The sequence below is a fragment of the Gigantopelta aegis genome, chromosome 2, assembly GCF_016097555.1.
Source record: "Gigantopelta aegis isolate Gae_Host chromosome 2, Gae_host_genome, whole genome shotgun sequence".
NCBI classification, from domain to species: Eukaryota; Metazoa; Mollusca; class Gastropoda; order Neomphalida; family Peltospiridae; genus Gigantopelta; species Gigantopelta aegis.
Genome location: NC_054700.1, coordinates 31,701,651 through 31,716,568, shown reverse-complemented (window position 1 = coordinate 31,716,568; position 14,918 = coordinate 31,701,651). Strand labels below are relative to the sequence as shown.

General features: G+C 38.1%; 1 protein-coding gene across 1 annotated transcript in view; it reads right to left on the bottom strand.

Moving 5' to 3' along the window:
- Window positions 1-5,154: 5,154 nt before the first annotated feature.
- Window positions 5,155-14,918, bottom strand: part of LOC121383747 (lactose-binding lectin l-2-like) — a 39,648-nt gene continuing 29,884 nt past the window's right edge. Inside the window, exons 2-3 of the mRNA XM_041513845.1 lie at window positions 12,572-12,754; window positions 5,155-11,783 (exon numbers count right to left, since the gene is read on the bottom strand). Coding sequence (XP_041369779.1) covers window positions 11,407-11,783; window positions 12,572-12,754 — 560 coding nt within the window. The 3' untranslated portion in view covers window positions 5,155-11,406. The remainder of the gene's footprint in view (window positions 11,784-12,571; window positions 12,755-14,918) is intronic.

Genomic DNA, 14,918 nt, shown 5'->3' with positions numbered 1-14,918 from the left:
ATCCCGAGGGTTCAGGCATGCCTACCCTGGAATTAGTCTCGGATGTCGCTAGTGGCCAACTCCAGGGTGGGAGAAATGTTTGTGTAAACCAGTTACGAGTTGGGCAATATTAAATAAAGGTAACCCATTTCATGTTATGTAACTTTTTACAACCATTTATCTAGCAATCTCTATTTATCCTGCAACCACTGTTTCTATTGGCCGATTATGATGACTGATCCAGCAACCATTGTTTCCAATGACAGATTATGATGACTGATTAAAGCAAAGTCATAAACGTACACTAGCAGATTATCACTTTTGATGTCACTCATAAGACGTCACATGCATAGTTACATTACAAAATTACTCATTTGACCTCTAGGTCATCGTACAATGTGGCAGAAATAACAGAAATAATAGCTTTTCCCCTTAATTTTTGTCGTCTGCAGGATAAAAATAATAACTAGTTACTGACGTCGGATATCTGCTTTATCCTGTGACGGTAAGAATGGGAAATTCCGCAAGGCTTTGCACATATGCTTAACCACTTTGAACAAGCTGGTCACCCCCACCTCTCTACATACATGCTTAACCACTTTGAACCACATGGATTCCACAAGCTGGTCACCCCCACCCCTCTACATACATGCTTAACCACTTTGAACCACATGGATTCCACAAGCTGGTCACCCCCACCTCTCTACTCTCTACATACATGCCTGACCACCTTGAACCACATGGATTCCACAAGCTGGTCACCCCCACCCCTCTACATACATGCCTGACCACCTTGAACCACATGGATTCCACAAGCTGGTCACCCCCACCCCTCTACATACATGCCTGACCACCTTGAACCACATGGATTCCACAAGCTGGTCACCCCCACCCCTCTACATACATGCCTGACCACCTTGAACCACATGGATTCCACAAGCTGGTCACCCCCCACCCCTCTACATACATGCCTGACCACCTTGAACCACATGGATTTCACAAGCTGGTCACCCCCACCTCTCTACATACATGCTTAACCACTTTGAACCACATGGATTCCACAAGCTGGTCACCCCCACCCCTCTGCATACATGCCTGACCACCTTGAACCACATGGATTCCACAAGCTGGTCACCCCCACCCCTCTGCATACATGCCTGACCACCTTGAACCACATGGATTCCACAAGCTGGTCAAACCCCCACCCCTCTACATACATGCCTGACCACCTTTAACCACATGGATTCCACAAGCTGGTCACCCCCACCCTTCTACATACATGCCTGACCACCTTAAAATACATGGATTCCACAAGCTGGTCACCTCCACCCTTCTACATACATGCCTGACCACGTTGAACCACATGGATTCCACAAGCTGGTCAGTACAGTGAATAGATCTATACCAGAAGAATATTCTGTCAGCACAAATTCATCAGATGGGTGTCCAGGATAGCATGCTTGAACCTCGGTTGAAACAGAGCTAATTTCGATATAGGTAATACATTTATTTCTACAGTAGCCCTGACTAATTGATTTTATTTGCAAATTTTTAAATCGTATAATGACATTTAATTTGGATAATTCTTTAATTTTTGAAGAAAAGTTAATTTGTTTTAAAAAGCCATATTTGTTTTTGTTGAGTATCTTTTTATATCATGTTCAAACCTAATATTTTTCCGATTTTGTGGTGATTTGTATGTACATTACTGAAGAAAATAGTGTTGCTAATTACATTTACCGGAATGTGTCATTCACATCTTTTGAATGTTTAATTTGACTATTTCTTCAATATATATATATTTTTTTAAAAGCCATATTAATTTGTTTTTATTTTAATTTTTTAAAGGTAAATATGTTTATTTATCATATATATATCAACATCCATCCAGAAATTTAGCATCATACTTTGATGTGATTTATACTTTATTGTCTCATAAATGTTATTGTTATATTGAAATTACATTTTTATTTTTTATAGGTACATGTATTACCATAAAGAAAACTATCCTGAATTTGTATCTGTTGAAATAGACTGTGGATATTTTACTCTATTCAAATGTAATCCATCTCAGTAAATAAACCTTTAAAATTTAAAACATTACAATGTATATCCTAATAATAGGCCCACAGTTTCCATGACCAGTTATTTTAAACTTTGTTTGGTACTGGAAAAAATGTAAACTGTTGTTTATAAAATTGTTGTGGGCCAAAATTTGTATCCAGTTATTGCAAACATTTGGATGATCGAAGTGTGTTGAATATACATATATTCACATTTCAATCAAAAAAATATGTCTGTTGACATTTTAATAATAAAAAATACTATATTGGACAAAGACATTTTTCAGTGTTATAATATAATAATATATTTTAATTTAATAATTACAAAATGCTATGTTGGCCAAAAACTCAGGTTAGTAAATTTTATTGAAGAGAGCATTATTGCTATTTACATTTTAGTTAGGTAAATTTAATCATGATTTTACATGCAATCTGTATATATCATAACTTTGAATTCATCATGGCATTCAAAGTGATATTTGTATAGACACTATGAATAAATTTACTGTAGCTATGTATCTCTGTGATTTTGTTTGTAATCTCATGTCCTAAAATAATTTTGAATATGAAAAGTCAATAAATACTTCTGAATTCCAAGATTGTTTGGCTTTTGAATTCTGAATTTATTTTAGGGATTGTTCTCAGTTCAGAAATGTTCCCGAGTGCATAAACTGTATGCTAAGTGAAAAAGAGTGAATCCCTTCATATACTTTCAAACCATGTGTTATGTTTAACGACACCACTAGAGCACATTGATTTATTAATCATCAGTTACTGAATGTCAAACATTTGGTAATTCTGACATGTAATCTTTAATGCATCAAGACGGGTATATCAAAGGCCATGGTATGTGCTATCCTGTCTGTGGGATGGTGCATATAACAGATTCCTTGAAAAATGTAGTGGGTTTCTTCACTTAGACTATATGTCAAAATTACGAAATGTTTGACATTCAATAGCTGGTGATTAATAAATCAGTGTGCTCTAGTGGTGTTGATAAACAAAACAAACTTTTCAACATGGCTGCTTAATACAGATGGCTCCTAGAGCAGGTTTGACTGATACCATGACCTTGTGGGGGTACTTTTCAGGAGAAAATCTAATTAAATAGTGTACCAACGCAAACGATCTTACAATTTATTGCACTTCTACATTGCCCCTTCTCTACACCCTCCTCCACTCACTCACCCACCACCACTGGATATATAGAGGATATTTTAACAAATTAAAATATAGAATATCAGGTTACTACGTTTTGGTATAGTGGTTATTTGGCGTGGTTTAGATAACGTGTAATAGGCGAACTTCAGCGAGCCTGTTACACCGTTATTGAATTGAGCTAAATAACCACGATATTGATTGAAAACATATTTTATTGTATGAAGAACAAAAGAATCGGGCACACGTTTGACGACTTACGAGGCCGTCTTCTATAGGCCTATGCATACAATATAGCCTACGTGGCGACCTATATTAGGCTACATAGCTGTAAATTTAAACAGCCAAGGATAACCAGTGGAAGGAAATATATTATATACAAAATAATATATCAAAACGTAACTTAAATAACTTGATATATATATATATATATATATATATATATATATATATATATATATATATATATCATGCAACCCCTTTCAAGTTATATTTTTGTAATATGTTTCAATCAAAAGCGGTATAGATACTATTAGTATTGTCGTGTTGAAACTACTTCCGGAAGTCGGATAATAGCAGGGGCCCGAAAGCATCTTGGGAATGGCAAAGCCAGCCACACAAGTTATGGGTCTCCACATTTTAAAATATTTTGAGTATATTTCAAAATCTGTTGTGTCACAAAATTACATTTGTTTACCTTTTTTTAATGAAAATAAACAAAAGTTTACGTGTGACCTGAAAGCTGAAGAATATCCAGGCTATATCACTGGCACCTACTAGGTCCTAGTGACTGACGTCAGACGCTGTTCCACAGTGCAAAGAATCTTTGCAGGAAGCTACTTGCTTTTTTGCTTTAAAATGTTTAATTCAAAACGCGGCTAGTTTCGAATGGGAGCGAAGAATGGAGAATTGAAAAATAAAGAGGTAATTTAATGTTACGGGAAGTGTAAATGTTATATTTATGCAGTTCAACAATTATTGCTGTAAATAAATTAATATTCGAAAAATTAGGAAACGACGTAACTGAAAAGAGAACAAACATCCGCCATGCGCAGAACTTATTTCCTACAAACCAGCGCAGAATTCATTTCCTAGTGACCTGATAACACATAGCAACACCAAGGTTATCATGCTTAGCAACGGAGTGTTATCAGGCAGTGACATAATAACACTTCGAATTATTATGTAGGGGTTATCAGGTCACACGAAGCATGGTGGGGTAAAATTAAGACATTTGTAGGGTCTAGTCCATTGAACATTATAGGCCTAATATGACATTGTGTATATTACTTATAAGTTAATCCTTTTTATGTTTATATAATTCTGACCAATTGTGTAATCGAAAGTTGATCAGTTTGTACAAACCATTTATAACTGATGATCGATAATGAAATCAAACGGATTCCCAAAACTAGGCGTTACAAACGTGATTTCCTGACATTTGGAGAAAAATAATAGCAATGTGTTAGATATAATTTTGTGGCTCTAATAAGAAAACAAAATCATATCCTCAGCTGAGGAATAAACTTCCTTGACACCCTCACCCCTTCCCCATAACCGTCTTTTCTGTGCCTGTAACACATGCAAGTACGCACGTTTGCACAGACACGCACGAATGTATGAATGAATGCACGAATGAATGTTTAACGACACCCCAGCACGAAAAATACATCGGCTATTGGGTGTCAAACTATGGTAATGCAAACAAATAAAGTGATGATCAACATCAATATAAAAATTCAAGATTTAAACAAAAACACAGTGTAAAGAACTGTGCAAAAATACAAATATCACAGATAGACTTTTATTCAAAACTTCAATTTTGTGCTGTATTGGCCATTCTCAAAGAGAATGTTACACCCCTGCACCACGGTGAGGTTACAGCACGCGCAGGGGCGACACGCACGAATGACACGTGGTCGACATAAGTAGAGAAAAACAAAAAACTAGGTTGTCAAATAAGGAAGACTTTATTGAATGAGGTTAATTATTTTTGGCACAATAAATACAGTAACATGAAAGACATAACAAATTGCATTTATAATACGCACATGTTTGAACAGGTATGTTTTTTTTGAGTCCAAACAAGCAAAGAAATAATACATAATGGTATATAAAAATATAAATATGTCGCAGGTGATGGCATTTTGAACATGGCACTCCTATTTACAAACAAAACAAGACTACACGAATGAGACAGATATCAGTAATATCACATACTCGATGATTTGATAAATATAGTATCACAGTTTGTAGATTATTATATCATATTTACTAGACCTACGTAAATTATAGTTTTAATACTACTGGGGTCATATCTAACATAACACCTAGAGGGAAAGGGGGGGGGGGGGGGTAAAAACTCATTGTATAGTAATATAGGGACCTTTCTAACTGGGAAAAAAATAGCACTTCTAAACTAAAAGTTGCACTTTTACCTCGTTTTTTTCTTTTTTGTTTTTATTTGTTTTGTAGCGGCAACTGCTACCTAGCGCTTATATACGTCCATAGCTAGTCCGGCCATTCATGGATTAATACGTGTACACTGTAAATACATTCCTATCTACATTTACTTTTGTCGTGTACAGTTTCATTATGTCAATAGCTATTATATATTTAGAGTACCAGTACAGTAATATTGGATATTCACTAGCTAGACAAAAAGGTCGCTTTCAAACCAAAACTGGCACTTGTTCGTATTTCCTGAGGGGCGATTGACCGCCCCTCCTCCTCCCCCATTCAAATGGGATTTTATATTCTTTATTTGTTTCTCAGATGGCCCAATTGTTCTTTAATATATGTTATATAAGACGGGTATTGGATTCAGTATGACGTTCACCGTCTCGTGATTAGCGTCACTTTTCCTGCTATCAGATTATTGTCATTGTCATTGATCTCGTCGATTGAGGTGGGCCATCACTCAAGCTCACGTTGTAATTAACATGGAAGAAAGACATCACTACTTTGATATCTAACTAAATCTACATAATATATATTCATCAAAATATATTAAAGGGCCGTTCAACAATTACGTAACGCAAACTCCGGACACTTTATACTCACCACAGCCCCATCCCAGCTCGCCGTAAGTGTTTAACATATATTTTGAATATAAACAAAATCTGTTTTTATTTGTTTTGTAGCGGCAACTGCTACCTAGCGCTTATATACGTCCATAGCTACAGTCCCCCCCCCCCCCCCCCCCCCACACACACACACTCCTCGAACGTTGCCTAATTGTTGAAGAATATTGGTACAATCGTAACGAAAATAATTATTCAAGTTTTGTCTCTTATTAATGATTTACTGTTGGGGGTCACTTACCATTAATCAATTTCGTACAAGTTCATATAACTTTAACATTGCAGAACGCATTACGCATAATAACGCATTTGTTTCATTTAAAAATTAAAATGGCGACTGTACGGCGAATTACTATTCCAGTTACTTTTCATACAATTTCGAATTTATTAACTGTTGACGTATTTGTTTTACTAAATGTCTTAATTTTGGGTCTATAATTGCTTTAATTTTGAGTTATGATGTTAAAAACAATTTTATTACCACAGATCAATCGTGGTGCCAAGGTAATGTAGTCATATTATAGCTACAACAGTGCCAATATCCGGTGTCGACCCGACTACACTCTTGGCTTGTTTCAGTGCCTTCCATGAGCTATATGTAGTACACCAGTGTCCTACTCTGCTTAGACGTACACATTAATCAATGATACACAAATGCATACACACACAGTCTATTATAGAAACACAAATCACGAAGTAACTCTATACACATGCAAGGGCGGGGTCGGCGGGGGTGGGTGGTGGTGGGAGGTACAGTACCGGTGAATTGTACACTATCAACATTGTCCATGTTCAACGACTATTTGTCCCGTCTTTGTTTAGTCTTAATCCAGTTAGAACATGTCCTGGATCCCCCCTCCCCACCTCCCCCATCACAAAATCCTTGATCCGGCCCCATATAGACATTAAGTATTTATACACATGCTGCCTAAGACATACGATGATTTAACATACCCCACACGAAGCACAAACTATTTTACGTAACTAATAACTAAATAGACGATAATAAACGACTTACCAGCTAAATGTTATCAAATTTATGTCCCGGGTGAAATAAAAACGTTTAACTTTGTCACGGGCTTTAGCGAGTGACAAAAACAATATTTCACGGGGGTCATGAATAAGGGTATATAAGGGGAGCTATCACTCCCGCTCTCCATCACTCCCCTGGGACTAATTCAAAGGGAGTAATTTTAGCTCCCTAAGTATGTGAATTTAAACAAGGGACTATAAAAGGATTAAATATCAATGCTTAGTATGTAATATCTTAAATAACTCCCCACAATCTTAGTTACTGAGGGGACTCATTATCACTTGCCTCAAATGTTTTTTCACTGCGGTCTGAATTTGATAGTAATTGGTACCGACTTTGTTATTTTGTTTATAAACGCAGCTATTTTTTTCTTCTAATTTTTATTTATTTTTATACGACTACATATACCGGTATGTGTAGTAATACAGAAACGATGTAAATGATTTAAACAGTTTCTTGAGTATTGCTATAACTTGTTGCTAAATCGTTTTCTCTTTTTGTGAATACTGAACCTGAAAAGAAAACCATTTCATTAGCTTTGACTGTCTTCACACACACACACACACGCACACGCACACACACACCCACACACACACACACACACACACATAACAATTTCCACAACTTAAAATTGAAATTTCTAACTGCGAACGAACTAACTTTCGGTCTTTTGGTGATTTTAAGAAATATTACTTATTAGTTTTGATTGCAAATCTTTATTTTAAATTATTCTCTTTTAATATTAGACATAAATTAATATTAATTCATTATACAAAAGAACCTCTTCCATATATTTCTGGTAACGCTCATGATATAAGTTTACGTATTACACCGTCAGAATAAGGAACTGTATATGTTATAGTGATCTTTGAATTATCAGCCAAAGTTGGTCAATGGCAAGCACTGATTGTTCGATCTAATATTCCGCTGGTAAGATAAATAAACAAGATGCTACTTGTTCAGGAAACCGGTTTGTTTGTGCCATATAGCGCGGTGCGTGGCGGGTGGAAGCAATTCGATATGTTAATTTAAACCCATAAGACCTCATATGAAACTCACCACACGTGGAGTTTCCAAATGGAAGTCTGAAAGAACGATCATCTAAATCGTTTGTTTAAAACGGGACACACGACATTCCAGCCTATTCTTGTCTGTGAGACGATCAAGTGACCTGGTCTCATATCGAATCTAACAGTTTCTTGTAATATAATTGTATATCAGAGGTGTGGTGATATACGTCATATACGGAGTGCCCAAAGAAACGCAGATCAAAGTTAGTAGTAGAGATACGTGGTAATCAGAACAGTTTGATTTTGATGGATATTACAATCGCAGTATATTGTAATCATGAACATTTATTTGTAATTACTCTGTTCAATTTGTTGGCATAAAAAAAAAACCAAAAAAACAAAACAAACAAAAAACATCACCAACAACTTCCCATGGATACTACACCCATAAAAAAGCAATCTAACAACACTTTAACATTATTACATAAAATGTTCCTTTTTGATTTTTGGTACTAATACAAACGATAGGCGCAAAAACCAGACAAGCGATCGACCACTATCGCTCGCCCTCCTGAACACACCTCACGTTTTTGATACTCACTAGGAGTAATATAAACATGACTATGCGTGGAGATTGGAGAGTTGGGTGAATGGGTGTGTATGGGCAAGTGATTTAACGTTGAGGATGCGGCGTCTTTGTTTTTCTAAAATTGCAATCTAAAGTCTTTATGCCCGCGCCGCGCCAAAATACTCCGTACATAAAACGACCTTTATGTTTTAGTGTGAACTTGCCTATTCTCCCAAAATAAAAAACATAATGTAGTGCAAAATGACCTGTACTGACAATGTTTCCAAATAATCTAATTATACAGCACTAAATAATATGTAATAAGCAGTTTTATGTCGTAAGATGTCGCATTCTGTTAATTATGGTTTGTATTCTGTATTAAAAAAAAACGATGTTGTAAGACAGTGAGGAGAGATGCTGCGGTTTTTAGTATAACTGTAGTGTAGTTGTGTCTGTATTCTGTATTAAAGAAAACGATGTTGTAAGAGAGTGAGGCGAGATGCTGCGGTTATTAGTTTAACTGTAGTGTAGTTGTGTCTGTATTCTGTATTAAAGAAAACGATGTTGTAAAACAGTGAGGCGAGATGCTGCGGTTATTAGTTTAACTGTAGTTGTATTTGCATTCTGTACTAGCAGACAGGTTTGTAAGTAGCAGGTGTTAACACTGAATATTCAAATACAGAAGATGAAAATCAGCAAACATGATATCCCAAAACTAGAAACATGATTCTAAGGAACAAGTTTATATAATACTATAATGTTATTATCACATACATGCTCATGCCTGAAAAATACGCTACCATTCTTTTTTAAAAATAGAAGAAGAAGAAAACCTATTTCTACGTACAACTTTGTAATTTCAAGGTAGATGATATACTTTGACCGTACTATTTTTCTGTGCGAATAAAATAAAGAAAGAAAGAAAACGTCATCATGATCAAATACTCAATTAATGTTGTCAGATCCTAATTTACAAAAATGTCCTTCTTTACTTTAAAACATTTTCCTTTCACTTTCTGCACTCAAATAATATTTTTATTATACCTACTATATTCTAGTTACTGTACATGCATCACGGCTAGACAAGCGACATCAGTAATTACACTCTAGAACGGCAAGTGCTAATAGTTTCCATGTTTTGCCATTAGTTTTAAGGCGACGTGACACGATACGAGTGTCTCGTGTGAGAATAGCCGATTGTGACAAGACATAATTCGATGTCATCGGTTGCTATACAACAGGCAATTCTCGTACGACGAACTCGTATCGTGTGGCGTCGCCTTTAGTGTCTTCTAGCTCTCTTCAGTTTGTGTGAGAACAGCGCCAGAGCGCACTTAGTATTACAGACTGTCAAGTTTTAAAATTTCGACAACCAAGCGGACGTCATGTACTGCGTTTAAAATCCACGTGAAAACGATTCTTTAGTCTGATCATTAACGAGTTACCTATACTAGTACAATGTAGTATTAAATGCACAAGATAGTGATTAATACAAGCAGAAACTCGTCACCATTATCCATAAGAGTCATCCGAGTGTCGGGTTTCTTCTTGTAGAGCTTGTACTACTCACCAACATACTATTATAGGTTTATTGTTAGACTTAACTGGATTACGATCATACTAAAGATCCATGCCGTCAGATTTAGAAAAGTGTTTATTATAGTCACAGTTTAGTTGTCTAATATTGACAGTCTGTTACACGGGGTGTGCTCTATATAGCCGTTACGTCACATATAATAAAGAGGATGGAGATCGAGATATCCAATGTTCTGTCTTCTACTTCGTAACAGCTGTGAGTCTGTGATAACAAAAATAAAAGAAAACACTGAAATCAGTTCTAACCAATAATACCATGCTGAATACTTTCCACTTTGGGGCTATTTTTTTCTTCTTTAAATAGCCGCGGTCAACAGTCATGACTTCTAGTGACTCATTTATCTTGTTTTCTTTCAAGAACCCACGTTAGTGATGATGCTGTGAATCGTTTTCGAGTGACTGTCGAGCGATGAATAAAAGATCACATTTAAATATAAAATGTTAACAACTTTACACTTTTTGTATTTCTCTTCAACAACGAATGTAGTCAACACTGCAGAATTCCTAAAGATCCGTTTTCCCATCTTTGGCTGATTCTTACATTTCCTTGTAACCCTGATGAAAGAAGGCATGGAATGGTCCTGTGACAACTGTATAACAGCAAGTAATGTCCACATTCGAAACCTTACACTACCAGGCCATTTCTGCTCGTTTAATCACTGTATACCAACAAGAAATGTCCACACTCAAAACCCTCCACCGACAGGCCATTTCTGCTCGTTTAATTAACCTGATGCACGACCAGGAAATGTTCCTTTAGACTATTTCTCCTTGTTTTGACGAACTCGATCCACAGATCGTGAATATGACATCGACACATCACCAGCTCCTAGGCCAGCCTTCTACCTCACCCGCTCAGCCTCACAAGCTTTCAGCAAACAAATTTAAAAAAAAAATGACTCAGATCAACTTACTATCAAAGATCTGAACGCCTTCCTCTCTTCATCTTCTTCGTTTTGACAACCTTTGGCAGCCTAAGTTCACAAATGAAAGGCAGTTTTATTTCACAACTAGCTGCCATCCAGTTTCCGTACGTTGCCTTGTTTCGGCTGATTCGTAAACAGGCCACCTTGCCATAGCCGAGGCCACTTTCCCCCAGGGTTGGCGGGTCTGGAGGGTGGCCTTCGATCCAGTGGGTTTCCCGGGAAGAACTCACTTGCCGTCCATCAAAATTCCAGTGCCAGTCTTGAAGAGCATTACAGCTATGGCCCGAGCCGGGGTTCCAGTTCATAGGGCTATGGTGGCCAATACAACCAAATATACCATCTGTGTACAAATCAGTGGACCCATGAGCTGCAACATAATAATAATAATAATAATAATAATAATCCTCATCATTTTAATAATCATCTTCATCATCATCCCCATCAAAACCTTTTATTCGTTTATGAATACCCATACTCTCTCCTCTCTCTCTCTCTCTCTCTCTCTCTCTCTCTCTCTCTCTCTCTCTCTCTCTCTCTCTCTCTCTCTCTCTCTCTCTCTCTCTCTCTCTCTCTCTCTCTCTCTCTCTCTCTCTCTCTCTCTCTCTCTCTCTCCTGATATATCAAAAGCCGTCGTATGTGCTTTCCTCTGTGGGATAGTGCATATGAAAGATCCCTTGCTATCAATGGAAAAATGTAGCGGGTTTCCTCTCTAAAACCAGATGTCAAAATTATCAGATATTTGACATCCAATAGCTGATGATTAATAAATCAATGTGCTCTAGTGGTGCTGTTAAACAAAACAAACTTTAACCCTCACACCCACTAATTAGGTCCACAAAACATTTCACTTATTGCTTTAATAATATGAAAACTCAGATTAGTAGGACCAATATCTGGAGTTGATGACACAAGCGCTGGTGGGGGGTATAATAGTGTGTGGGGGGGGGGGGGGGCATAAGACAGATCTGCATATGCATTTATATAAAGTAGAACAAACAATCGTACATTTTTGTATTCATTAGAAATAAAAACGAACATAAATTCTATACTTACGATATTGTACTTACGACTGTTTTTGTTTATTTAAGAACTTCACTATGAAGTCAGTAGAAATAAAAACAAAACTAAATTTTATAACTACGATATCCTACTTACGACTGTTGTATTTTAAGAACTTCACTATGAATTCATGTTTCCTCGTCGAGTTGTCTATCACTAAACGCGAGCTGTGGTTCAAACAGTACTGCCTGGCATCCTTCCATTTCTTGCGCGGTTCAAACACAAACCACAGACACCTGCGATAGAACTGCACAAACCCAACCGGACACCTCGCTGCTTCTGTGGAATACGAAACGGAAAGGAAAGGAATGTTTGGTTAACGACACCTCAGCACATTTGTAAACTACGGACAGTTAAGACTTTAGTATATACTGTTCACTATAGCAATTCACTGCAACATATAGGTACGTGTCTTTGTCGTATTAAAGCAGGACCTGATCGTAGGGGGTGAGGCAGGGTGTGGGTGGAGAGGGCGGGGTGTGGGTGGAGAGGGCTGGATCCAGCTCATTCGGTAAAGCTCTAGCCTAGTTTGTTTTGCGTCGTAGAATCGAACCACCTGGGTGGGCCTATTTTCTGACAGGGGACAATAAGTTTGTTTTGTTTAACGATTGGAGCACATTGAGTAATTAATCCTCGGCTATTGGATGTCAAACAGTTGGTATTACTAACTCGTAGTCATCAGAGGAAACCCGCTACATTTTTCTTAATGCAGCAAGGGATCTTTTATATGCACTTTCCCACAGACAGGAAAGCACATACCACGGCCTTTGACCAGTTGTGGTGCACTGGTTGGAACGAGAAATTCGTATAAAAGGTCGCTTGAAGACCATGTGTTTGACATCCAATAGCCGATGGATCTTAATAAATCAATGTGCACTGTTGATAACATTAAACAAAGAGAAACTTTAAACTGTAATACTAAATGCACACAAGCTGGTCCTGCTGTCTTCAGAGATATGATTCTAAAAGCCATAATGGGAAATTCCGTTCCTGTTCACTCTCACTTGGTGGGAACAAACTACTGAATATCAATAGAACCCATTTGTTCGCGTTCGCTTGATGAAAATACCGCCTGTTTTGTTGTTTAGCGTTACTAAAATATTATCTTGTGTTTTCATTAAGAAACGGTCTGACAATTTTATCTTCTAAAACAATCCCCCAAAAGCACCACAACAACCGAAAGGAACATTTATTTAACGACCCGTTAGCGAGCTGTTATATATTCTATACTAACACGCAATGAAAACGCAAAAACTACTTTTCATTGCTATTAATAAATTGATGGATAATTTAATATGACATTAATGACTGGTATTCATGAGATACATTCACATGGAAACATGGCCAGTTATCATTAGTAATCGAGTTGCATTCGTAATCAAAAAGTTCACACACATACACCCATATCAAGGCAGTATCTGGTGTGTCCACCATTGGCCCGTGAGCATGCGTGAAGACGATGGGGGAAAGGATTGGTACAAACATCTCAAATAAGCCACAGGAATGTTCCTCCACTCCTCCTACAACGCCTGTGCAAGCTCAGCGACGTTACGCGGTGGTGGCTGAAGGTGACGTACACGACGTCCTAACTCATCCCACATGTGTTCAATTGGGTTCAAATCCGGAGAAACGGCGGGCCAGTTCATAACGGTGATACCGGCTTGATACCAGGAATGTCTGGGTAATTCTTGCAGTATGTGGACGGGCATTGTCTTGTTGAAACAGAAGAGGACCTCCTGGTCTTCGGTGACGGCGCAAAAGTGGCTGGAGAACTGGTCTTAGAATAACGCTGGGCTGTAAGGGCATCGTCGACAGTGATGAGATCACTCCTGAAATCACAGTTGATTGCCCCCCATACCATCAGACAACCGCCGCCAAACCGATCACGTTCCCTCACACATCCGTCAGCGTACCGTTCATGGAGTCTCCTGTACACACGTGCTCTTCCATCGGCAAAGGAGACAGAGAAACGGGACTCGTCTGAGAAAACTATGCTCTGTTAAAAGGCTGGTGGATGATTACCATTCTGGAGAGCAAACTCTAGTCTCGCAGCACGATGTCGCGGTGTCATGATGTTACCGTTGTACGGGCGTCTGCATCTGAGTCCAGCCGTTCTGAGTCGACGGATGACCGTCATCGGATGGATAGGCCTTCCATAACGTCCTATCGTATTGCTTGCTGTCATCGTCGCAGTTCTGAACCGGTCACGGAGGTGGTGTCGTCAAATCTGCCGATCTTGGCGTGGGGTCGTAACGGGACGTTGACCAGGTCGAGGTCGATCACGGACACTCCCGGTCTGTTGATGACGTTCAGCAAGTCGTCCAATAGTTGATGGATGGACTCTGAAGGTCCTAGCAACTTGGCTTTGCGAAGTCCCCCCTTGCACTATGCCCAACGCTCGCTCCCTTTGTTCTTCTTTGAGTCGTGGCATTCTTAATGTGAC